Source organism: Arvicola amphibius, chromosome 5, assembly GCF_903992535.2.
Source record: "Arvicola amphibius chromosome 5, mArvAmp1.2, whole genome shotgun sequence".
Lineage (NCBI taxonomy): Eukaryota > Metazoa > Chordata > Mammalia > Rodentia > Cricetidae > Arvicola > Arvicola amphibius.
This window is the reverse complement of record NC_052051.1, coordinates 25,859,239-25,885,004: the sequence shown is the minus strand read 5'-3', so window position 1 is coordinate 25,885,004 and position 25,766 is coordinate 25,859,239. Positions and strand designations below refer to the sequence as shown.

At 43.9% G+C, this 25,766-nt stretch overlaps 1 protein-coding gene across 2 annotated transcripts in view; it reads right to left on the bottom strand.

The window, feature by feature from the left end:
* Positions 1-16,516, bottom strand: part of Tm9sf4 (transmembrane 9 superfamily member 4) — a 43,335-nt gene extending 26,819 nt beyond the window's left edge. Inside the window, exons 1-2 of one of the 2 annotated variants that reach the window (XM_038329378.1) lie at positions 16,295-16,516; positions 2,537-2,653 (exon numbers count right to left, since the gene is read on the bottom strand). In XM_038329378.1, coding sequence (XP_038185306.1) covers positions 2,537-2,653; positions 16,295-16,309 — 132 coding nt within the window. In that variant the 5' untranslated portion in view covers positions 16,310-16,516. The remainder of the gene's footprint in view (positions 1-2,536; positions 2,654-16,294) is intronic. The other variant, XM_038329380.1, reaches the window with a different exon arrangement.
* Between the last annotated feature and the right edge of the window lie 9,250 nt (positions 16,517-25,766).

The following is a 25,766-nucleotide window of genomic DNA, read 5'->3' as shown; positions in this document are numbered from 1 at the left end:
AGTGTGAGCCACCAATCATCACACCTGGTCTTCCCTATGTCAGTTTTTCCCACTTATGAGCACAGCACAGTAGATGTTCATTTAATGTCTGCTAAACAAACGACCAAAGAGGAAAAACATAGACGCCTTCTACAATCTCTACTATGGGAACCTGAAAAACCATGATATACTCAAAACTGAGACTGCAGGAGAGTGAACTCAAGTTACAGAGTAAAACCAAAAAAGAAAGAAAAGAGGAAAGAAGGGGTAAAAAGAAAGGAAAGAGAGAGGAGAGACAGGAATGGAGACAGAGAGACAATCTAAAAAAGTAGCTGAGTTGGCAGGGTGCCCCACTAGAATATGCAAAGTCACAGGTTTGATCCTTAGCATCATACAAAATGGGCATGGTGGCACATACTTCTAGTGCTGGCACCCAGGAGGTAGAGGTAGGGGCATCAGAAGTTCAAGGTTATTCTTAGCTACAAACCAGGCATGGTGGTGCAGGGGACCAAACCCAGGGCTTCGTGGGTAAAGGAGCTTGCCACACAAGTCTGGTGACCCGAGTTGGATCTACAGAACCCGTGTAAAGGTGGAAGGGGAAAATCAACTGCACAGAACTTACTGTGACCTCCACATCTCTGCTATGGTCTAGCCCTAGTCCTACATACATTATGTATGTGCACATTATCAATAACAAACACAAATTTTAAAGAATGATCAAGACCATCTTTAGCTTATATAATAATCTTGAAGCCAGGTTTGACTACATGAGAGCCTATCTCTAACAAACAAAAAAGAAAACAGAACCAGTGAAAATACTGTAAAAAAAAAAAAAATAAAGCTTTAGGCCACTGAGATGGCTGAGTAGGTAAAGATACTTTTTGTTAAACCCAATGACCCGAGTTCCCATCCCACAGACCCACATGGTAGAATAAGAGAAAACAACTCCTCCAAGTTGTCCTCTGACCTCCACATGTATGTTGTAGCACAAATCCACACACACAGAGAAATAAAATGTAATAAGAAAAACCCTTTAAATATAACTGAAATTATTTCTAACTATTTAGGAACTACCTGCTCTTGCTCAGAAACCATCTAAAAGTGTAAACAATGTTTTGAATTTTAGAACAGTTCTATAACCCTTACTTAAACCTCTTATTGTGGAATTAAGAAATGTGAGGGTATTTAAACAGGCAGCGTGGTATACATGCCACAGGCTGGATCACACCCCAGATGGGTCTGGACTAGCGTCTCATATCCCATAGGCATTTGCAGAGAATGCAAACACTGCCACTAAGTGAGATCCAGGAAGTGAGTAAAAGGCACGTCAGTCTGAGGTCAGCTCCTGACTCCAGGGCCCTCAGGAGACCTGGTTAGAGCTTTTGGGATGTCAGCCTGAAGACACTAAGGACCTGGGTTATACATGTTACATAAACTGGTGTAGTGGCACAGACTGTAATTCCAGAACTTGGGAGATGAATGAAGGAAGATCAGGAGTTCAAAGTCATCCTCAGCTACCCAGTGTTCAAGGCCAACCTAAGCTACTTGAGACCCTGTCTTAAAACCGAACCAAGTCAATCAACACAAACAAACCACCCAACAAAAACAAGTTATGAATTACTTAAGGAAACATTACCCCCAAATTCACTGTTGTTAATTCTTGTTTTTGTTCTCTGGACAATGGGAGTGGGGTGGGGGTATAACCACACCCCCCATTATGAAGAGGTGCATTCCATCTTTATGGTCTCCTTCCAGCCCAGGTGTCCTCTCTGACTCTAGTTTGGCAGGGCTAGAGGTCAGATACCACTGGACCTCTATACCAAGCTTTGCTCTGGGTTGTGGGCAAAAGTCAAAAGTGCGAGAAAGGGCACTGTGGTGAGAAAGCTGGCATTCCAAATGCTCTAACCAAGGCTTCCTAAGGGCCCTGGAGTCAGGAGCTGACCTCAGACTGACGTGATGCCATGTGCTCACATCATGAATCTCACTTGGTGGCAGTGTTTGCATTTCTCTGCATGTGACCAGCGGGTTCACTTCTTTGTGCATTAGTTTCCATATCTGTGAAACACACAGAAAATCTGTAGAACAAAATTTCCCTCAGAAGGTTCTTGGGGGCATCTTGACCTAAGCAGAGCCCAATGTGTAGCATGTAATAACCCTCAGGAAATGTTACTCTTGTTTTTCCTGCAAGGTGTAAGGAAGAGAGCTTCTTACAACACAGACATCTGAACAGCAGGCAATGAAGGATGATGGAACAGATGAGAAAGGGAGGCAGAGAAGTCACAGAGGAAGGAAGCAGAGTCACACTCAGATGGGCACAGTGCGTATGACACCTCCCAGAAGAACTGGGAGTGAGGAGACAGAGGCAGAGGCAGGGGGCAACGAAAAGGCAGAACTGTAGGCAGCCATGTCGTATGGAGTCCACCCTCTTTTTCCCAGGGGAGCTGGCCCTTGTCTGTTCAAGTTCTCTATAAGTCCAGGATGGACACGAACAGCTCAACACAGTCCTCTGGTCAGGCTGCTAGGCACAGGTGCTCCTATGACCCAAGCACTCACTCACCTTGATCTCTACTGGGTCGTTTTGGTGGAAGTTGATTGGTGCGACTCCAGGGACATAGAAGGTGCTTGTTTTACATGTGAGACAGAGAAGCAGCAGGAACCTTGGCCACCAAACCTGCTGGAAAGAGAGAGAAGTGAACTTTCCTGCAGGGCAGATTAAGTGGGAATCTTCAAATCTGCTTGCACTGGCCAGTGTCACCTCTGTTCTGGGAAGCCTGAGGCCCTTGTAAAGTTGCTTCCCAAAACGCATCAAGGAACAAGACTCTGCACTTCCAGAAATGGGACAAGATGGGTCAAGCAATTACTATCTGGAAGGAAAATAGACTTGGCACTACTGCTAGTATGAGATATTAAAATGCCACTCTGTGCTCTGATATGGTGGGCAGACTTCAAACTGGGGCATACGCAGATAGCAACTTGGCTAGATTTTATAGAATCCCCAGCAATTCTATTCCTAAGATTTTTAAAAAGTTTTAAAGCCTTCTGGAAGAGCACAAGCCCTCTTACCCACTGAACCATCTCTCCAGGCTCTGGACTGTTTCTAGACATGTTAAGAAAGATATGGTAACTCTACCAAAATATACAAGAAAGGACATTTACCAGAATGCCATATGGATGGATAGGCTTTCCCCCCTTCTTCTGTGTATGTTCTTTCTAACGTTTTATATACAATTATATATTTACATCACTTTAGAAATACAGTTAGCCAGGTGTGATAATGTACACCCACAATCCTAATTAGAGGCAGGAAGATGCCAAGTTCCAGACCAACATGTACTGCATGAGATTGAGGAGTGGGGGACATGTTAGCACATGCTTTCAATCCTAGCATTCAAGAGGCAGAGCCAGGTAATCTTTGTGAATTCAAAACCAATCTGGTCTACAAAGCGAGGTTCAGGACAGCTAGGGCTGTATAGAGAAACTCTGTCTCAAACCTCTTTCCCAAACAAAACCAAACCAAACAGTTCTAATGCCAGATTATTATTACTGTTGTTTTTATTTTGGGTCTCACTGCGTAACTCTGGCTGACCTGGAACTCATTATGTAGACAGGGCTGGACTTGAGAGATCTGACTGCTTCCTGTGTTCTGGGACTAAACCACAATACCTAGCTTCATCCAGATTATGGATCATCTGAATCCTGGGAGTCAGTGTCCTACTTTCAGTATGTTTAAAGGGTATCTAGATGCTCACACGCAAAATGGGATCTGTGGAGAGCAGCAGCAGCATTTTCTAGAAGTTTCTTAGAAGCACAGGCACTCTGGTTATGCCCTGGGCCTGGCGAATCAGAGTAAATTCTGCAGGACGACCTAGCAGTATGTGGGAGTGAGGAGGAGTGTCCTAGAGTCAACTGGGAAGCAGGAAGTATGGGTCTCTAATTCTCCCCATCAGGTTTAAAAGTGTATCCTGACAATCAACAGGGAGGTGGCTGCCATATTCCGAGAAGGCATTAAATTTGGGGGCCTCAAATATTGGCAGGGCATTGTAGCCTACCCCTCAGCTAAGCAGTTATGGCCCAACGTTTCTGTCTCCTCATTTTTATAAGAGATTCACGTAAGGAAAGTGAGGTTGGAGCCATTTACTGACCTCTAAGTCACTACTCTTTATATTATTATTATTATTATCATATGGGTGTTTGCCTGTATATACATCTCTGCACCACTTGTGTGCCTGATGCCAGTGGAGGCCAGAAGAGTGTTGGAACCACTGGAACTAGAGTTATATACAGTTGTAACCTGCCATGTGGGTGCTAGCAAATGAACCACAGATCTCTTAACTGCTGAGCCATCTCTCTAGTCCCAACTACTCTTTTTAGTAACTTTTTTCATATATGTACATGTGTGTACATATGTGTAACATCTGTCTTCCCAATTGTTCCCCATCTTTTCTTAGAGATGATGTTTCACTGAACCTAAAGCTCACAGATTGAGCTAGACCAGCTCAGGTATGCTGCGCTAGGCCTGCTCACTTTCTGTGTGGGTGATGGGGACCTGAATTCAGGGTCCTCATGTTTGCACGGCAAACATTTTAGTGACTGAGCCATCTCTTCAGTCCTAAGCCACTAGTCTTACATATAAGGCACCAAAATCACTGTTTCTGTTAATGTAAAGAAAACGTGTTCTAGATTCCCTCCTAAGAAGCCTGACACTGGACCTTTAGCTTTATCTGATAAGTGACTTGAAGCACAGACAGAGGATTAAAATCTCCTAAGTTTATCAGGCCAATTAAATCTAAGAAGTTACTTTAGTTCTACCTCCTTCAGAAACAGAATCTCTAGACCTAACTGAGAACACTGCCCAGGGCAGCAGAAGCTCCCTTGAGACCTCGGGTTGCAGAAGAATAAAAAAGTAAATCCGGGAAGACTTCAATTCACTTTGGTTCCAAAGTCTCAAACCAATGAAGCCCTTCCTCCTCCCCAAACAAACAAAACCCAAAAATAAACAGTGAGATTCATGCTCACGCCAGCAGGAAAGCAACATTAAAAAGCAACCAGGAGCCAGAGTCATTAACACCTGTGAAGAACACAGAACTGCACAGGCATGGCGACCATTTTCCTAGCTGCTGTGCTAAGCACCTCTCCCTCACCGCTTCTCTTACAGTGGCTGCCTGTCCACTTCTGCACCACGTGCTGTGGACCTCCAGTTCATCTGGGACAGAGAGATGGACTAACTTGGGGGCTGTGACTGTGGGCTAGAAGGCAGTGTGCATACCTAGTATGCTCAGAGCTCTGGGTTTGATTCCAGCATCACCTTAGAGGTGTGGCATACACTCTAATGCTAGTACTTGGGAGACAGAGGCAGGAGGACCAGATGGATGTTTAAGGTTGTCCTCAGCTACACGATGAGTTCTAGGCCAGCCTGGGCTATGTGAGACCCCATCTCAACTCACTCCCCTCCCTCAAATGATAACCCAAATATAATGACGGAATGTGTGTGCTCTGCTGAGGCAGATGAGTTTTAATACAAGATGATGAGTCGGCTGATGGTGGTGCACGCCTTTGATCCCAGCACTCAGGAGGCAGAAGCAGGTGGATCTCCAAGTTCAAGGCCAGCCTGATCTATAGCCTGGCCAGCATCATATATTAAAATGTATGATGCTGACGACAACAGCTAATATTTACTAAATGCCAATATATGCCAGGCACAGTTTTAGGTTCCTCTCATGTATAAGCCTGTATTCCCATTTCATAATTGGGGGGTGGGAGGTGGGAGCTGTGGCACATGCCTGCAATCCCAATTACTCGGGAGGCTGCTGAGACAAGAGGATTACTTGAGCCTATGAGTTCAAGACCAACCTCTAAGCAACATAGCAAAATCCCATCTCCAAAAAGGGAGTGGTGGTAGAGAGATGTTCAGTGGTTAAGAAGACTTACTGCTCTTGCAAAGGACATGGGGTCAGTTCCCAGCACCCACGTCAGAAGGCTTACACAGCCTATATCTCAAGTTCCAGGGGTTCCAATGCCCTCTGGCGTCTTGGGCATCTGCATACACAACACATTGTGTACATGAACACACATAAATGCAAATGGGTACACATGAATAAATAAATAAACTCCATCTCTAAACAGAACAAAACAAAGAGTATGCTAGATGGAAATAAACTGGATCATCTTTGAGGAGAGAATTAGCAATGTGAGAGACAGAGCTACTCTCAAGTACTGCCAACACAAGTTCTTAGGTATATAAAAATGATCCTAGTTTATGTATGTACTGCCCATTCTTGCCTGTTTAAATGTGTGAAAGCACATACCAGTGTGTTTGGTGACACATCTTTAATCCCAGCACTCCAGAAGCAGAGGCAGGTAGATCTCTGTGAGTTTGAGGCCCCTGGTCTATATAGCAAGTATGAGGCCAGCCAGGAATATACAATGAGACCCTGCCCCCCCCCTTAAGTATATGCCAAAATCAAACAAAGTAATCAAAAAGGAAAAAACTATCAAAATATTTTAGCATGAACACAGATGAAAATATCCTTAAGGAAGTGCTCTGCAATTAACAGCACAAAACCCACCTCAGCTAGTTATAGTGAATTAGACCTGTAACCCCAGCAGTTTGGAGGCAGAACAGAATGAGCTGAGGTCATTCTGGCCTATAGAATGTGATGGTGTTTGACTTATCCCAAGAATGCAAGGAAGGCCTTCTCGCTTCTCAATTACTACCGCATGTCATAGAAGCAGCATCAGGAAAAAAGTCAGCATCACAACTGACATAGAAAAGGCAGCTGACAAAATTCAACATAGTTATCAAAACAACTTAAAGCACAACTAAAAAGGAACTTCCCCAGTCAAAGGGCAGCTATGAAAACCCACAGGCAATCATCACACTTAATGGTAGAAAAGTAAATGCTAAGTTCCCTTAAGATCAGGAACAAAAGAGGATACACATTCTTGCCATGTCTATTCTTCTATGGTATAAACCAGCACATGAAAGAAATAAAATTGAAATTTAAATACATCCAAACTGAAAAATTAAGTTACAAATGCTTTTATTTGTAGACCATATAATCTTGCATCTAGAACACTCTAAGAAATCTATACAATAACTAGAATTAAACAAGCTGAGGGCAAGCACAGGTTATCAGATTAATATATAAAAAATAATTGTATTTCTATATATTGGCTATAAACAGCTCAAAAATAAAATTAAAACATGGTTCTACTTGGTATTGAAAAAATTTAAGAATATATATTAAAAATACTTATTATATGTGTACACGTACAAACGCGTGTATGTATACCGTGTGTGTGGGAGCCTGAGAAGGTCTAAAGGTGTTGGAGCCCCGGGAACTGGAGTTATAATCACTGTGTGGTGCTGGAAGCCAAACCCGGGCTCTGAAGGGCAGTTAAGTGCTCTGCACTGTTGATACCTTTCCAGCCCCTAAGAACAGATCAGAAAGGACTTTGGGCTGGATGCAGTGGAGTGGTAAAGCACTTGCCAAGCATGGTCGACACAAGCTACATTCAACATTACAGATAATAAAGAAAAAAAAAAAGGGAAAACAAATAGCATTTTGTTTTGGTTCAAGACAGGGTGGCCTGGTGGTCTCTATGTAGTCTGGGCTGGCCTCAAACTCATGGTACTTGTCCAGCCTCAGCCTCTCAGAGGCCAGAATACAGGCAAGCACTACCCATGTCTAGGTACATGAAAACGAATTTTAAGGGCTTATTTATTGAAAATTACAAAACACTGGCAAGAGAAACAAAAGCTTTAACTATGTGGTAACCATATTCACAAGTAACATTAGACCATTCACAAAAATAATAAATTCAAAATGAACAACAGATGAAAACAAAAGCTGAAACAAAAATTCCTGGAAGAAAAACTGTCACTTTAAGTTAAATGAAGATGTTTTAGAGATGCCACCAAAAATATGACCCATTAAAATTAATAAATTTCATAAAAATAAAAAATTGTACACTTCTAGGCCATGGACAGGAAAATCTTTATGAGTGATGTGGGTAAAGGGAACTGGTTCAGGACGCATAAAAAGCTCTTACATCTCAAGGAGGCAGCAACGCCCAGTTAACAAGTGGGCACAGGCCTATAATTTAGTTACCTAAAAGGCTGAGGCAGGAAATCACCAAACTCAAGGCCTGCTTGGCTACAGAGTGAATTCAAAGCCAGCTTGCACAACTTAATAAGACTCTGTCTCAAAAGAGGAGGTGTGGGCATAGCATTTGCCTAGCACATACCCTAGGTTCAATTCCTAGTACACAAAATAGTGAAAACACAGAGTTCCATCCCGGCTGGATCCCAAGCATCTCCTCAAAGGGCTTGGAACACACACACCCTCAGACTGGGGAAACTACTATAGCTGGAAACTGAAAATGACTCAAAAGTCTAATCGTTAGCAAAAGCAGAAAAAACACTACATCTGTCAGCAAAAACAAAAACAAACAAAAACCAAAAACTACCAATAAACACCACAAGAAGGTAAACACCCAGAAAACACTATCCTAAATAACAGAAGCCAGATGCAGACATTTATATAACACACGACTCCGTTTCCATGGAATGCCCGGCAAAGGAAATTTACAGACAGCAATCAGATTAGTGGAGGTTTGGCTGTGGGAACAAGGGCCTGATTGCACCACTCCCTTGACCAATGTGAGGGAACCTGGGGTAACAGAACTGTCCTATACCATTGTTGTCATTGTAACAAGGGCAAAAGTTTACACAAAGCTAAAGGTCACTGCCTGTACATTCACAAGAGTGATTTGTAGTATGAAGTATAGCTTAATATGCCTGAAGGAACTAGCTAGGATGGGTAGAGGTGAAAGGATGTGGCAATGTGAAGACATCTGGTGAAGCTTGGTGATAAGTGACAGTATCTAAGCTGGTGTTTGCTGGAATCATTACAGCAAGTTGGGCTTTTATTGTTTTGAGACAGGGTCTTACTATGTAGTATTGGCTGGCCTGGAACTCCCTATATAGACCAGGTTCGTCTTAAACTCAGAGATCCACTTGCCTTTGCACCCCTGACCCCAGTGCAAAGATTAAGGGCATATACTACCACAACCAACCTATAAGGTTTTAAAAGTAAAAATTATATATGCATAAAATATTATAGAAATGCCAAGTGACTTATCTGGCTTTTCTAGTTTTTCCTTTATTGTTATTGTGTGTCTGCGGTGTGCATGCCATCTGTGCTTATATGCTACAGGGTGTGTAGAGGTCAGAAGACAGTTTTCTTCTTCCATCTTTGCTTGGATTCCAGGGACTGAACTCACGTTGCCAAGCTTGCAAAGCCAAGTAATTTATCCAGGTTTTAAAAAAATTAACAAATTAAAATTGTACATATTGATTATGTATTTCTTCATATTTTTGGTTTTTTATTTTTATTTTTCGAGACAAAGTTTCTCTGTAGCTTTGGTGCTGTGTCATATTTTTATATTTTCATACACACTTTCCCATATACATGAATCAGCATTATACACAATGATACATATAAATTTTTTAAAAAATTAAGATGAGTCTCATATAGCCCAGAATGACCTTGAACTTCTGTTGTCCTATCTTCATTATCCCAATGATAAGATTACAAGTATGCAGTACTATGACCAGTTTATGCAGGGCTGGACAGAGATGGAACCCAGGGCCTAATGCTTGCTAGGTCAGCATTTTACCAACTGAGCAACATTCCCAGTAATACATCTCTCTCTCTCTCTCTCTCTCTCTCTCTCTCTCTCTCTCTCTCTCTCTCTCTCTCTCTCTCTCTCTCTCGTCTGTTTTGTTTTTTTGAGACTGCATTTCTCGGTATAATCTTGGCTGTCCTGGAATTTGCTCTGGGCTCGATCTCACAGAGATCTGCCTGCCTCTGCTTTCCAGGTGTTGGGTTAACGGTGTGTGCCAACCACTGCCTGGCTTCCATTTATATTTTAAGGGAAGGAAATGCACTGCCTGTAAAATTACCTAGATGGGAGACATCTGAAATGTCTAGAACAGAAAATTTGGCCACCAGGTTTTCAGGTGATAACTAAATCAGCAATTCTAACCTTGGGAGTCTTGTAAACTCCCACAAGATGCTGATAAAAGCTACATATCCTGATGTCAAAAGTCCTAATATTAGGATGTTGCCCGATTTAAGAAGGCTTGAAGACTTAGCAGTTTATGGGTCCCAAAGCTTGAGAGGATGGTGGCACCTAGTTCACTTCTGTAAAAGATACAGAATCCCTGCATACTGGGAAATTTCTGTCTTCTTTGGTCTTTTGTCAAAATTATTATTATTAAATTTTACGAGTGAGTGTTTTGCCAGCATATGTATCTGTACACCACATGTATGCCTGGTTCCTGAAGTCAGAGAAGGCATTGGCTCTCCCGGAACAGGAACTGGAATCATGGATGGCACCCACCAAGAACAAGTGTTCTTAACCACTGTGCCATCATCTCTCTAGCCCCCATCTCTTGACTTTTGTCTCACACTTTTCAACTGTGGTGAAGCTCAGCACCAAGTCAGGTACGGCCAGAGTCCTAAAAGATAAGCGGCAGTCCATTCCACAGCATCACAAGACTGTAGGGGCAGCCTGTCAGGAACCAGATGATGGCAATCGAGAACTCTCTGCAGGTAATTTAACACTCCACCCCTGGCAAAAGTACCAGTGACCTGGAAAGTTGAAAAGCTCAAGGGATCCAAGAATCAGTCTCTCCGTTTTTGTTGTTGTTGTTTGGTTTTTTTTTTTTTTTAATTCTTGGGGTCAAAGCAACCAGCAACCCCCCCCCCCCATCCATAGCAACCTAAGGGAAGGGTACTAGGAAAAAAAAATATTCATCCTGCCAATTTTGCCCTTTTTGAAAACTGTGGACAGTTAACCTCTCCCAAAGAAAACAGGGAGTTTCTCCTGAGAAGTGAAAATTGTTCATCCACTAGCATTTCTGTGACCAGATGTTAACCTCTTCTTTTCTGGAGCTCTCTGCCTCTCCAGCTTTTCCTATAAATAGCATCAACTAGCCACACAGCTGGGACCAATCTTAAACAGGCCATTTCTGTGCCTTCCTGCAGAAGAAGCAGCACCTTTCCCACGGCACACGGAGCCTGCTATCTTGTTCTTCCTCTCTGCATGCAGCACCACTTTAAGGTCAGGGACTACTCCCCAGATTAAGGAACTGAGGCACCGGGGTGGGGGTAGGGAGGCTTTCAAGGCATTGTTTGCCAACAGTTAACTGAAATTAATTATCCAACTAGTTAAAGCTTCCTAAGAATTCAACCACAGGTGAATGAGGCCAATGACAACTAAAGACCACTCACCAAGACCCCCAAGAAGCTAAAGAACTCACCCAGCTACATGAAAATAAAACAAAATACCCAGAACTAAATTAGCCACTAGCAACTAAAAATGCAGCCTTTACTTCAGAACAGAGACATGACAGCTGAACAGAAACAAGGCAAGACTAAAAACCTTCGAAGGAGATGGAGAGGGTTAGGGAGGCCTGTCAGGAAGAAGGAAGTCCAGGTGAAACACTATCTTCGCAAAGCTGTGCGCAGCTAGAAACCCCAAAGAAGAGCACTGCAAAAATGACTGCTCTTCCCTGCCCTCGGGGGCACTCACAAAGTAGCTCCTAGGTCCGCAGACAGTAGGCCCAGACAAGGAAGGCCAACAACACTTCAACTCTGGGATGCTGGCTACAAAGGCACTCCGATCACTATTACAATAATTCTTTTGAGGAGTCTCATCCCCAGTTCCAAATTATGGGACTAGATTCAGTATGGATGGTGGGTAAGCTCTAGAGATGGCTGGAGGAGGCGCTGCGGTAACACTGAATGTAGGGAACGTCCTGAACTTGTGCAAATTTTACATCTATTTTACCACAATGAAAATATTAAGAAAAAAAATAAGGCTTCAAGAGGCAAGAAGTTTGCCCAGTCACAAAAGTAATTCTACCCCCGGCTTTTACACCCAGCCTATACCTGAACCTCAAAGCCTGGGAGGCTCTGTCAGCTTAAGGCAGCGGATGTAGGTGAGAAATCAAACTGGACATATTGGATGGCACAGAGGAAGCAATGAAGAGGAATGAGGTGGAATTGAGAAAGTCTTGGGTGTCCCCCACTCCATCTGGGAAACAATAGTGACAGCAAATGGTTCAGGGATCAAAGCAGCAGAAGGCAGTGGCCCCTACCATCCGTGGCCAGATGGCTCTGCTCATCCTGGATCCTTCCCACCTCCCTGCCAGTGCCCAGAGATCAAAACTCAACCTTCTCCAACATTCTGTAACCCACTTCTTTAATTCCAAGATCAAAGGAGACCTTTTGTTCAAGTTGTAAAACAGAGACCAAGAGGCAACTAAATGCCATCTCCTCTGCATTTCCTGGGGGCTGGGGGCCTCCTTTAAAAGAAACTGCTCGGAGAAACACATTAACCAAAGCTTGGTATAGACACTCAGTTCCCAGGATACAGTGGTTCCTGCAGAATATGTCCCAGGTGAGGCAACTCAAGGAAGCAGACAGAAAATATCCCCAACACAACACCCTGGAGGGGAGGGAGCACAAGAACAGTGATTGGTACAAACAAATTCAATTGCACAGTACACTAGCAAAAGTAGCTTCGATGTAAGCACTCACTGCAGAACATTCCATCTGAACTTAGAAAACATGGAAGTCCATTTTTTTTTTTTAAAGGCGATCTCTTTCTTGCCTGGAACTCCCTATGTAGACCAGGTTGACAGAACTCTCAGAACTGCACCTGCCTCTGCCTCCTGAGTGCTGGGATTAATGGCATGTACTACCACCCCCAGGTGAAGTTCAAGTATTAATACCACATATGACATCTACATAAACAGACCAAGAGAGCCAAATCCATTTGCCAGGCCACACATGAAATAAATGCCTGTACTACAATGAGCCAAGCTTTTGCCTCCTTCTCCAGTGTGACTGATGCTCTAAAAGCCCAAAGGAGACAGCATGAAACACATGAAACAGAGTCAGAGGAGCTGCCCGCCTCCTGCTCCACTTCCATCCAGCTGCCCTATCAGCACCACCTGTATTGGCTCCAGCCTGGTGTCAGTCATCTTATTACTCCGCCCTACATGGAATAAACGTCTTCAAACTAGGATAGACCGGCCTAGGCTCTGCTACTAGGCATGTATCCTGGAACACTGAAACATGTTTATGTACAGATGCACACAAAGTTCACAGCAGGATTATTCCAAGCAGCTAAGGGATAAAGAGACTGTGGTCTATCCATACAACACAATGGTTTAGCCATTTAAAAAGAATAAAGTACTAGGAATGTTACACACAACATGGATGAACTTTGAAAGTGCCATGGAAAAGTAAAAGCAGTTAGGTAAGAAAAACCACATATTGTACATTCTCTTTATATGAAATGAGGAAAGGTAAAGCCTCAGAGACAGAGAAAATCAGTGGCTCTCAGAGACTAGGAGGAGCAAAGCCAGGGAGTGATATGAATGCTTCTTTGTAGGTCGATGAAAATGTGCTGGAAATACACAGCGATCCTCTAAATACGCCAGACCCCACGAACTGTGAACTTTACAAGGGCTCAGTGTTAGAAGCACTCACTGCTCCCGCGGAGGATCTGGCTTTGCTTCCCTGAACCCACAAGGTGGCTTAACCATCTGGAGCTCCAGTTCCAGTCATCTCTTCTGGTTTCCCCAGGCACCAGGCATGCACACGGTGCACATACATGCACGCAGGCAAACACATAAAATTTAAAAAGATCTTTTAATAAGGGGCGATTTTTGTGGTATATGAATCATATCCATAGAGATAAAACTATAATAAAAGCTAATACAGTGTGAGGCAGGCAATATATAAGGAAAATAGAATATTATATGCCTATGAATGTACTCAATGGGCATTTCCCAAGTTCCATTAAAATATTCCCAAGAGTAGCTTCTTGTAATGAGATATGAGCCTGCTCTCAATTCTGACCCAGCCAGATGAATTCTATCCTGTAACTTTATAGGGTGGTCTAATCCAGGGCAGAAGACAAACTCCTGGCCTCCTTTCCCTATAGCCAGAAGTCTTACTCTGCAGACTCAGGAAACACGTTGTGCTTACCAGACCTGGGCAGCTGTACAGCTGGGGAAGAACCATTCATGACAGTAGGAGGGAGGGGAAAGCCCTTGAACTGTAATATCTACAACTCTAACGTTCAAAGTAAACAGCTTCCTCAAGCCCCAGCCTGTTCACATAGCCACCCAGTCCACTAGCTAAGTTCCTCTCAGCACGAGTTGCCTCAGAAGCTGATCCACCCCAAAAGAGATCTATATGCCCCACCCAAAATGGTTGCAAAATAGCTTACGTGTATGAAGGCGTGGGGATAGTTCTGACTTCTGTGTGCAGTAACGTGCTTGGCACAGACCAAATTCCCATCTACCTGGACTCCACATACACCTCTGCACAAACTTGCTTCTGTGTCTTCTCACTAAACATGCAGCTTTTTGTGTGCCTTTAAATCTGGCCTCTGCATATAGCACACTCTCCATTACACTATTTCTCTGCCTCACTGCAGGTTTCTGCAAACCAAAGAAGCTCCACAAGGGTAGGACCCTGCCCCTCTGACAACTATACACCTGGTTCCATTGGTTCCATGCACTGACTGGGCTCTCAAATATTTGCTGATTAAATAAAATACATACTAGAAACACATATTGCTAACTTATAAACTCTTAAAACTCTGTACAGGGCTGGAACTTCCCAGTGCAGTGCCATAAATATCACTTTATTGAACTCTCTATGGGCAAGAAAAGGTGTGACTTCCTGTCTTCCCATCAGCCTTGTTCTGAATGAAGCAAAGGAGAAAACGGGTTCAACATTCTATCCTGGGGATTTGTCCCCACTTCATTGATTCAGACTGAAGTCTGAGGCCACTGAAACCAGCTAAAGCTTTGAAACATGTTCCCCCCAAGACAGTGCCAGAGAACAAACCCTGGCTCTTGTGTAGGCTCAGAAAGGGCTCTACCAATGAGCTATACTCCCCCAAGCCATGAAATCTTTTACCTGACTTCTGGGTTTATAAAAAAGAAAACTGTTTAAAAAAAACAATTAAGTTAGCAATTTGCTAACAGAAGGGAATCCTGTCAGTTGATTAACCTGGCCCTGTTTAGAGAAAACCAACACCACATAGCTTAAGCATGAGTTTTCCTTTGGTGGAGTCAAATGTCACAAGCTTGTTCTCTGGGTCTTCCTTGTCATTCACTATCAGGATGAAATAAAATTTTATCTTCTGAGGAAGCAATATACAGGGCCACCCAGGAAATTTCACCTTGGTTCTTATTCCTTGGCTAACAGAATTTGAGCTAAATTTCTCAGAGAAAAACCAGTCCTTCCAAAATTTAATTCTGTGGTTCCATAATAGAAGCCAGCAAACTGTGACCCACCCTCCAGGCACAGCTGTCACTTCACCCACTCTCACCCATAAAGAGCCTCAAGTCCAGTCAGCTTCGTGACAGCGAGTCTTCATCTATAAGGAGATGTATGGCATGGGAGGGGGATGCGGACAGGGGGGGCCAGAGCTGTTTTTAAACAGCAGTACAAAATGCCACCTCCATTCAAATCACAGGGCTGCTTGGGAAAGCGTAAATTCCTGAGCACTGCCTAACCCTATGGAACTGCACTCTTTGGGGGTGAAGCTCAGGAAACTGCATTTTAACACGCCTCCCCATCCACAACCTAAGATTTCCATGCACAGTGAAGTTTAAGAGCCAATCGGATAAAAGCACTTTAGGAGAGGTAACGAGTTTTGACAGGAAGGCAGGAGGAAAGGGCCTGGGGATGGAAGATGGGCACGAGGTGCCCTGGTAGAGCAGCAAACAAGCGAGTTGCGTTATGGGGACAGCTGAGGGTGCATGTAAGGACAGGGCTTGGGCTAAGAGGTGGTCCGAAGCGAGGTAGCATCCTCAGACTGGTCAAGATGATGGGGATATGGGGAGAGCTGGGTCTGAACGTGAGGAGGAGCGAAGGTAGAAATAACGGGGAATTCTCGGAATGAGACAAGGCCAGGAGGTGAAAATTGGGAAATAGGGGTGACAAGGGGGCGGGAACGAAAGCCGAAATGAGAACCGCGGAGACACTAATATGAGGTCTTCTTTCCAAGCGGCACCTCCCCTAAAACTCCAGGCCCTGACAAGCCTAGGTGGAAGCCAATGCTGGCGAAAGGGATTTTGTGAGGGGCCAACCCAGTGAAGGGTAATCCGAGCAGGGGTTCTGAAGCAGGCTGGGGACCAGGCATGGGGTGCCGGAAGGTCCTGGGCTATCCAGGGGACCCTGCTCCAGCTCCGGTTCCCGGAGTCTCCTTCACTCACCATCGCCGCCGCCATCTTGGATCCACGTGTCGCCGTGATGACGTCAGCGGAAGTGGTGCTTCCGTGGGTACGGACTGTAACTCCACAAGGGGGTCACTTCGCTTCAGTTGCTTCTGTAGCCGCACTAGTGAGGAGGTAAAGGAGACTTAATTTCTCCTTGGAAAACTGGTCTTAACAGTGAGGTCTCTGAGCAGGTAAAGAGAGAATACGATGTAACTATTGGAGCCATATTAACTTCTGGCAGACAGGGCTCCTCCCCCTACTCCTTTTGCATTGTGGGTAATTGGGGTGTGTAGAAACAGGCGCGCTCTCTGGATGCCATCTTTACTATTGGCAGAAAGACCCGTTGCTAGGGTTACCCGAGACCTTAATTGTGAGACAGAAGGCCTGGTAAACCCTCTCTAACAGCAGCTGGATTCCAAGTAATTTGTAATTATGTGTTTAGATGTTTACTTGACTATTATATATCCTCTAATACTAATAATACTAATCGGCTGTAATCCCTAAGAAGGTAGGACTGTCTTTCACCTTACCCTGGCTTTTTGTCGTCTCTAAAATGGGGCAGATTTCTAGATTACTTTTATAACTGATTTATGTTGAGTATTCACTTAGTCAATCGTACATAGGAAGTATTCGAAAATAATTGTCATTATATGATCATGTACATTTCTTCACGCAGATGGTAAGTCCCTCAAACAATACACTGTTAAATGAGTCTCTGAAAAGCAGCAATACTTAAGCGGAACGGCATCTTTTGCAAAGACATCTTTTGTTGTTGTTTCAGAAAGTTGGTATAGTCAACTTGTTATGCCTATGTTCCGCTTCTGTAACCCCATCTGTTTGCCTGCCAACTCCTCCATTTGGAAGCCCCCACTCCTGAACTGATCTCTTGAATCAATTTTAGGGAGAGACAGCCAGTGTACAGGAATTAAAAAATAAAAGGCTTGCTTTGATTACTTTGGCCATGATAATGTGGGTCAGTGGCCTTTCTCATCCCGTCTGTGGGATTAACATGTCCTGGTTTTCATGGTTAACTTGGCACAACCTAGAGAAGTGGGAACCTCAACTGCAGAATTTCCTCAGTTTGGCCTGTGGGCATGTCTCTGTGGCATTTTCTTGATTGCTAAATGATGACAAATTTTATTATTATTATTATTATTATTGTTATTATTATTATTATTATTGAGACAGGGTTTCTCTATGTGACAGCTCTGGCTGTCCTGGAACTCATTTTGTAGACCAGGCTGGCCTCAAACTCAGAGATCTGCCTGCCTCTGCTCCCCCAGTGCTGGGATTACAGGTGTGTGCCACCACCGCCTGGTTAGAAAGAGACATCTTTTGATGTAGACTTCTCCATTCTGACTGGCTTAATGTATGACTTGAAGCAAATCACTTAACCATCTTAAGCTTTAGTTTCCAGTATTGGCTCAAAAAGGGCTGGCGGGGGTGGGGCCAGCATTGGTAAATTTTAGTCCAGCCTGAGAGAGAGAGAGAGAGAGAGAGAGAGAGAGAGAGAGAGAGAGAGAGAGAGAGAGAGAGAGGGAGGGAGGGAGGGAGGGAGAGAGAGAGAGAGAGAGAGAGAGAGAGGGAGAGAGAGAGAGAGAGCGCCTCTGGGGAAAAAACCCACTTAGCCTTGCTACTGAATGCTACGGCTCTTGGTACTGTTCACAACAGTTGAGGGTTTTAGTTATCTCATTCTGCATCTTGGCAGGGAACAGTTGAATTCTGACCACCACTGTGGTCAACCACCACTCTGGTAGATTCTTTTACATAAATGTCTACTAACAGCCTTCTCATCCTTGTATGGGCATCTAGCATGAATAATAAAAATCAGAGCAAGAAGTTGGGGTTCAACCTGAAGGTCAGAAAAGCAAAGCATTCAGCCATTGGCTCTTACCTCTACCTCAGACCGAAATGGCAATCCTACCTCCTGGAACTGTCAAATTGAGACTGAGATGAGACGGGTCTCCTCCCGTTTTATAGTCCTCTCTAGTTCTGGGATTAAAGGCATGCACCACTACTGCCCAGTTTCTTTGGCTAACTATTGTGGCTACTGGGATTAAAGGTGTGTGCTACCACTGCCTGCTCTATAAAACTGACCAGTATGGCTGTTTTAGTCTCTAATCTTCAGGCAAGCTTAATTATTAAAATACAAATGAAATATCACTACATTTCCCCCTTTTGTCTAAAATAAAAAGGCTAAACTAATATAAGAAAACTATATACAATAACTACAGTGACTATATACAATATATATAGAGAGACAATAAATACATCAACAATGTCTAATCCATTTATATTTGGCAAATTCAGAGAAAATACTCCATATCTATCCTATCTTGGTGAGTCTAAAGTCTTGTACCTAATTTACTTTTTATAATAATTTTCTTTCTGCATCAGGTAAACAAGGAAATCTATAACTGTATCTAGTTTTCAACTCCCTCAGAGATCCAAGAAGGAGATAATATTAACTGAGTAAGCAGGAAGTGCAAATGACTTCCAAAAATTGTGAGAAATGACAGAAACAGCAGACTGCCTGGACAATCACCCAAAGTTCCTCTGCAACATTGAGGCATCCATCTTTGTTGTATAGGCCTAGAAAATCTGACAGACTTCTATGAAGCAGGGTTTTTTTTTTGTTTTTTGTTTTTGGTTTTTCGAGACAGGGTTTCTCTGCAGCTTTTTTAGAGCCTGTCCTGGACCTAGCTCTTGTAGACCAGGCTGGCCTCGAACTCACAGAGATCCGCCTGCCTCTGCCTCCCGAGTGCTGGGATTAAAGGCGTACGCCACCACCGCCCGGCATGAAGCAGGGTTTTTTGAAGGACTTTCCTGCCTTGTCTGGGCAAGGTTTGGCAGTCACTCTCTTTTGTGCCCTGCTTGTCCCATTAGGACATCCCATATCACAGCGTACCATCAGCAGTTAAGGCAAGGGCACTTTCTTGCCCAGTGGCTTACTTTTGCCACAAAGAAAGCAAACTCCATGTGGAGTTTCACTGATGCTCATCATCTTCTCTGAAGTAGATTGATGCTGCCAGGAGCAGACATGCCACATTGTCATAAAAAAGAAAAAGAACCTATGTTATTAAAACATCTTAAATGCCATATTTGGTAGATCTCTGAAGTGTCTGAAGATGACCTGTCTATCTAAAATATATCTTTGTTTGACCTTGAAAACATACCTAAGAGCTGGAGAGCTAACTCAGCAGTCAAGGGCACTGGCTGTTCTTACATAGGTCCTGAGTTCAATTCCCTACAACCACATGGTTGCTCACAACCATCTGTGATGAGATCTTGTGCCCTCTTCTGGCCTGCAGGCATACATGCAGGCAGAACACTATATATGTAATAAATAAATAAATCTTAAAAAAGAAAGAAAACATACCTAAATTTGCATTACATTGTTAAATGAGCTGTATAGGTACAATACCTTGAACAAGATTAGAAACATGTACAGTCTGTTTTAACAAAATTAATCTCAAATTTGTATCAATATACAAAATTTGTATACAATATACAAAAGTCCAATTTAAAACTAGTGGTTGTTTTGTTTTGTTTTTTGAGACAGGGTTTCTCTGTAGCTTTGGGGCCTGTCCCGGAACTAGCTCTTGTAGACCAGGCTGGCCTTGAACTTACAGAGATACGCCTGCCTTTGCCTTCTTGAGTGCTGGGATTAAAGGTGTGTGCCACCACTGCCCAGCTGGTTGCTTTCTAAATGTAGATTTAATAATCTATCTTTTTATCTTATTGTATCTATATCATCCCCTTTTTTCTTTTCAAAGTAGATTCTACCCTTTATCTTATCATATCTGTAGCTCCCTGTATCTCTATCTCTGTTCGAATTTCTGGCCTGGCTTTACTCTGCTAAGCCATTGGCAGAAACAGCTTTATTCATCAACCAATAAAAGCAACACATGTATAGAAGGACATCCCACATCATGAGCAACTGGTTCATCCATCAAAAGGTGAACTTTCTTCCCTCTTGTTGAATATGGTGGTCAAGTTATTTGCTTTGTCCAATAGAATGAAGAACGAGTGACTTCCAGTTCTGTATCCAGGCTTTAAGAGGCTCTGCAGCTTCTTCCACCCCAGAGTGTAAAGAAAGCTAGGTGTCCTGCTGGAGAGCCCTATAGCGACAGGTCCACTTTGTTCCTAGAGGCATTCTAGAAGTTTCACCTGACATTACACATATGAATGAAAATGAAAATAGTTTGGACAGCATAATTTATTGACAGTGTGCAGAGCAAAAGAACTACGTGGTTGAACCTAGTTGATTTAGTCTTGGGGATGGCTTATTATGTAGCTTGAAACACACACCAGTAAATGACTGTACCCGTCACAACCATCCCAAAGAGCAGATATATTCCCAGAGGGCAGGGAGCTAGAGAAACAGGAAGGATTTACCAGTCTTGCATTAACTCTGAATTGCAAACTTGTGACCAGTTCTACTGCGGCTTAAATCTTGGAAATCTCTTACCGCTATGTCTGCTTAAGGAAGAACACTGATGGGGCTGGAAGGATGGCTCAGCAGTTAAGAGCTGAGGATCAGGGTTCAAGTCTCGGCACCTACGTGGCTGCTCACAGTTGTTTATAACTCTAGTTTCTAGGGGATCTGATGCCCTCTTATGGCCTCTGCAGGCTTCAGGCTTGCAAATGGTGCACAGCCACACATGCAGCAAAATACCCATAGAAACAATGTAAAAGAATATATTCATATCAATAAATAAATATATTTGAAACAGCATTCTCTGTGTAGTCTTGAAACTCACTCTGTGGACCAGGTTGGCATCAAAACTCAGAGATCCACCTGCCTCTGCCTCCTGAGTTCTGAGATTAAAGGTGGGTGCCACCATTGCCCAGTTCCAATGTTATCAGTTTTAAAACATTTTTATTACATATATTTAGTGTGTGTGTGTGTGTGTGTGTGTGTGTGTGAGTGAGTGTGCACATATGACTAACGTGCCTTGCTGCACATACAGAATTTAGAGGACAACTTTCAGTAACTGATCCTATCCTTCTACAATGTGGGACCCAGGGATTAAACTCAGATCTTGAGACTTGTCTGCATGTGTCTTTACTAAGCCATCTGGTATAACCAGTATTGTAGATTCTATTTCACAGCATATAGTGTCTATTGCCGTTATACTATAACCACAACATATATGATAGTTTGAAATTCTCAGCTTCTTTGACATAGTTGCTCAAGTCCCTGATGAGTCAAGAAAGGAGAGGTCTTTATTATTTCAGTTTCATCTTTGTTGTTGTCTATGCTAAAACAGTCCCCCAATTGCACAGTCTCCATCTCAGCTCTCCTAGTGCTGGGATCACAGGCATGTGCCACCACCCAGCATTCTCCTTTGTATCACTCATGAAGATGAACAAATTCTAAACCTGTACTGATGTTGGAACTCATCTGGAAAGGGTATGTCATAAATTGCTGGGCATGAGCCAGGCATAATGGGCATGCCTCTACTCCCAGGGAAGCAGAGGTAGACAAATCTCTGTGAGTTTGAGGCCAGAATGGTCTACATAGTGAGACCCTGTCCCATACCCTTCCCCCTGAAAAAGTAGCTGGGTAGTACAAGCCCAGCACCCCTCTAAACAGAAGCAGACAGCACCCCTGTAAGTGGAAGCAGACAGCACCCCTCTAAACGGGAGCAGACAGCACCCCTCTAAACGGGAGCAGACAGCACCCCTCTAAATGGGAGCAGACAGCACCCCTCTAAATGGAAGTGGAGGCTGTGGAAGCTTACAGGGCTGCTAGCCTGGCTCACACAGATGAAAACAACACCCTGTCTCAAATAAGGTGAAAGGTCAAAGGTGAGGACTTACAATTGAGGTTCTCTCCTGACCTCTGTTTGTATTCTGTCATGGTCTGCCCCACCCACAAACACATGCACACATTTTTTAAGGATTTTATTTTATAAGTATGTACATTTTGCTGCATGTTGGTGTTGTTCTTGAGGAGGCCAGAAGAGGGCATCCAATTTCTTGGAACTGGAGTTACAGATGGTTGTGCCTGGGAACCTAACCAGGTCCTCCACAAGAGCTGTAAGTGCTCTTAACCATCTGTCTAGCACCGCCCCCCACCCCCAGTGAGTTTTGCTAACTGTACTTCATTACAATTAAAAACTGGCATTGGAAAGATGGCTCAGCTCATAAAGGTGGTTCACCCCTGGAACCCACATGGTGGAAGGAGAGGACCAGCTTCTACAGTTTGTCCTCTGACTTCCACTTGAGTGCTGTGGCAATGCCAACCCCCTGCAATAAATAATAAATAAGTTTAAAAATTAAAAGCTGGTCAACTGTGGTAGCATTCACCTATAATTCAGGCCCTCGGGAGGCAGAGGCAGGAGGATAAGGAATTTGAGACTAACTTGAGCTACATAGTGAGACCCTGTCTCAAAATATAATAATTTAAAAATTTGCAAAGGACAAATTATTAAGAAAATGAAGCCAGGCCAGGTGGCAGTGGCACACGTCTTTAATCCCAGCACTCAGGAGGCAGAGGCAGGTGGATCTCTGAGTTTGAGATCAGCCTGGTCTACAGAGTGAGTTCCAGGAGAGCCAAAGCTACACAGAGAAACCGTGTCTCAACAAAAGAAAGAAAGAAAAAGATAAAGATAAAAAGGAAAAAAGAAAAAAAGTGGAGCCAGGGAGAGCCTGTCCCAGTCACCTCAGTCAGCCATTACCGTAATATCCAGGAAGCAAAAGCTGATGATAATTATTTCTCCTTCCCATGTCTGAGGACCAGCTGGGGTTCAGTCAGCCTGGACTGGGCTCAGCTGGGTTTGGTGCCACCCTGAGGGCTGGTCCAGATTTGCTCCTCTTGTCACTCATTTTCCTCAGGCCACATTCTAATCAGGGACGGAGGCTGGAGGGTAAGATCAGAAACCACTCTCTAAACTTGTTTCCCTTGCTTTGACTAATGTTCCATTGGTCAGAATAAGTCTCGTGGCCAAGCTCAACATCGGTGGGACAGGGATGGGTGCTCTTTCCATGGATTGCTGAATGGAAATAGAATAAATTTCTATTGCAAGGTTGTAAACAAGACCCTGGGCTTTGCTTTCAGACTCCAAAGTATGTATTCCAAACCACAAAGCAAGAGAGCAATCAAATAGGTTACAGACCAGGTAAGTTATGGTGAGTGTATGTGTGATTATAAATATGAGAAACACATGTTATATATATGTATGATGCTGGGTTTAGATTTTGTCCATGGTTGCCATTTTATGACTCTCTCCTCAAGTCAGGCCATAAAAGCTAAACTATGTCTTTTCTAAGTAGGCCATAGCAAACTTATTCCCCCCCCCTTTTTTTCTGGGAGCTCGCCATAAAGACTGTTGTGGTATAATATATGTGTGTGTGTGTGTGTGTGTGTGTGTGTGAGATAAGGGCCTCCTCACTCCAGTGAGATCCTAACCATAGGAAAGCCACATAGAGAGGACTAAAAAAAAAAATCTTCCTAAGATAGACCTTGCTGGGTTTTCCCACCCAGTTTATTAGCAATCATGCCTAGGCAATAAAGTCTCCATAAAACGCCAAAGGACAGGGTTCAGAGAGCTTCCAGATAGCTGGCTATGTGGCAACTTCTACAGAGTCTAAAGCGGACATGGAAGTGCCACGTGGCCCCTTTCCCACTGCGTTTTGTCATCATCTCCTTTGTTGTGTTCTTTATGATGAAGCAGTAAACCCCACCCTCTTCCTGAGTTCTCTGAGCAGCTTGAGCAAAGTAATGGAACCTAAGGAGGGAGCCATGGGGCGTCTGGCTTATAGGCAGCCAGTGAACCTGACTAAAACAATCTACAACTTCCATCTGGCATCTAGTGTGGAAAGCAGGAAGTTGTGGGGACTGAGCTCCCAACCTGTAGGATCTGACAGTACCTCCTACTAATTAGGGTTGGAACTGAGTTGGAAGAAACTCAACTGAGTTGGTCAGTGGCTGACCCTTGCTGGAGAGCAGCTGTTCAGTGATCTTTGCACTTTCATGGTCACAGAAATGTTGGTTGTAGCATGAAAATGGGGATAAGAGTCACCTTGTTTCTCTCCCGAGAATGGAAATTGAAACCCAGATAGCCTTAGTCTCCTCTGTTCTTAGACCCAGTTCTTCAGGTTAGACCCATGAGCTACTGAGGGATGCAGACTGACTTCAGTAAGTTCAGGGTTTTGTGTGACCCTAGGGGATGCTATGATGTAGATGCTTTGGGAGATGCAGTAGCACAGAAGAGTCATTGCACTCTGTCCCATTGTCACTATCCCGTCTTTCCCCCATGACTGAAGCTAACTGCTGAGAACTTTCAGCTGAGGTGATGTGCAGAAAGGCTACCACCTTCTACTTCCTGTCAGGTCTCCCTCCTGGCCACCAAGAGCATCCTTTATGAAGTACCAGGTCCTCTTATCAGTACTCTCACCTTTAGACCCAAGACCATTGTATCTATCATGATGGCTGCGTGGCCATGGAAAGTGGCCAGCATCCCTGAGGGAGGTCTAGCTTATAGGCTAGTATGGCTCAACAGGAGAGAAGTCATCTGTGGTGTCCTGACAGACCCAGCTTCTGGAAGGCAAAACCATACAGTATCCAGGCCCAAGTTTGGGAGGCAGAGTAATGGCCCCTGAAAAAGGTGTGCATGTGTGAATCTCTGGCAGCTGAGAAAAATATTGCCTTGGTAAAGGGGACTTTGTAAATATGGTTAGGATCATGAAGTGGAAGGACTATTCTGGCTTATTTAGGTGAGTCCAGTGTCCTTTAGAGGATGCAGTAGATGAAGATGCAGGGAGACCAGAAGATGAAAGTAGAGCTTCAAGGTGGTGTGCAGAAGCATGAGTTAAAGGTGAAGGCAGCCTCTGGAAGCCAGAAAAGGCAAGGAAGGAATCCCTCTCCCCCCAAATTTCCAGGAGCAGCCAAATCCCGTCAGCCCATTTGGCACTCCTGGCTTCCCCACTGTGCAATTCAATGGTAACCATGTGCTGTTTGAAGCCACCTGTGCTTGTGGGGATTTGTTACAGAAACAAACGGAAGCTGGTACAGCCAGCACATATTTCAGGATGGTTAGAAAACCTGGAGCATTGCTTCTAATCTTTCCCTTTCTTATGCATAGGTGTGTGTGTGTGTGTGTGTGTGTGTGTGTGTGTGTGTGTAGATGCACACATGTGTGCATGTGTGTAGAGGCCAGACGCCATCTGTCTTCTTTGAGATGAGTCTCTCCCTGATCTGGAGCTCACCAATCAGGCTAGACTACCTGGATACTGAGCCCCAGGCGTCCTCTGGTCTCCACCCCTGCACAGGGACTGCAAATGCACACCACCACACCCAGCATTTTCACGTGAGTTCAGGAGGTTGCTCAGGTCCCTGTGCTTGCAGGACAAGTATTTTATGGACCGAGCCATCTCCCCACCTAGATTCTCTCTTTTCTTCACACTTCTGCTCTGGGAAGGTCCTCTCTTATATGTCAGACAGCAAGAAGGCAAATAGACA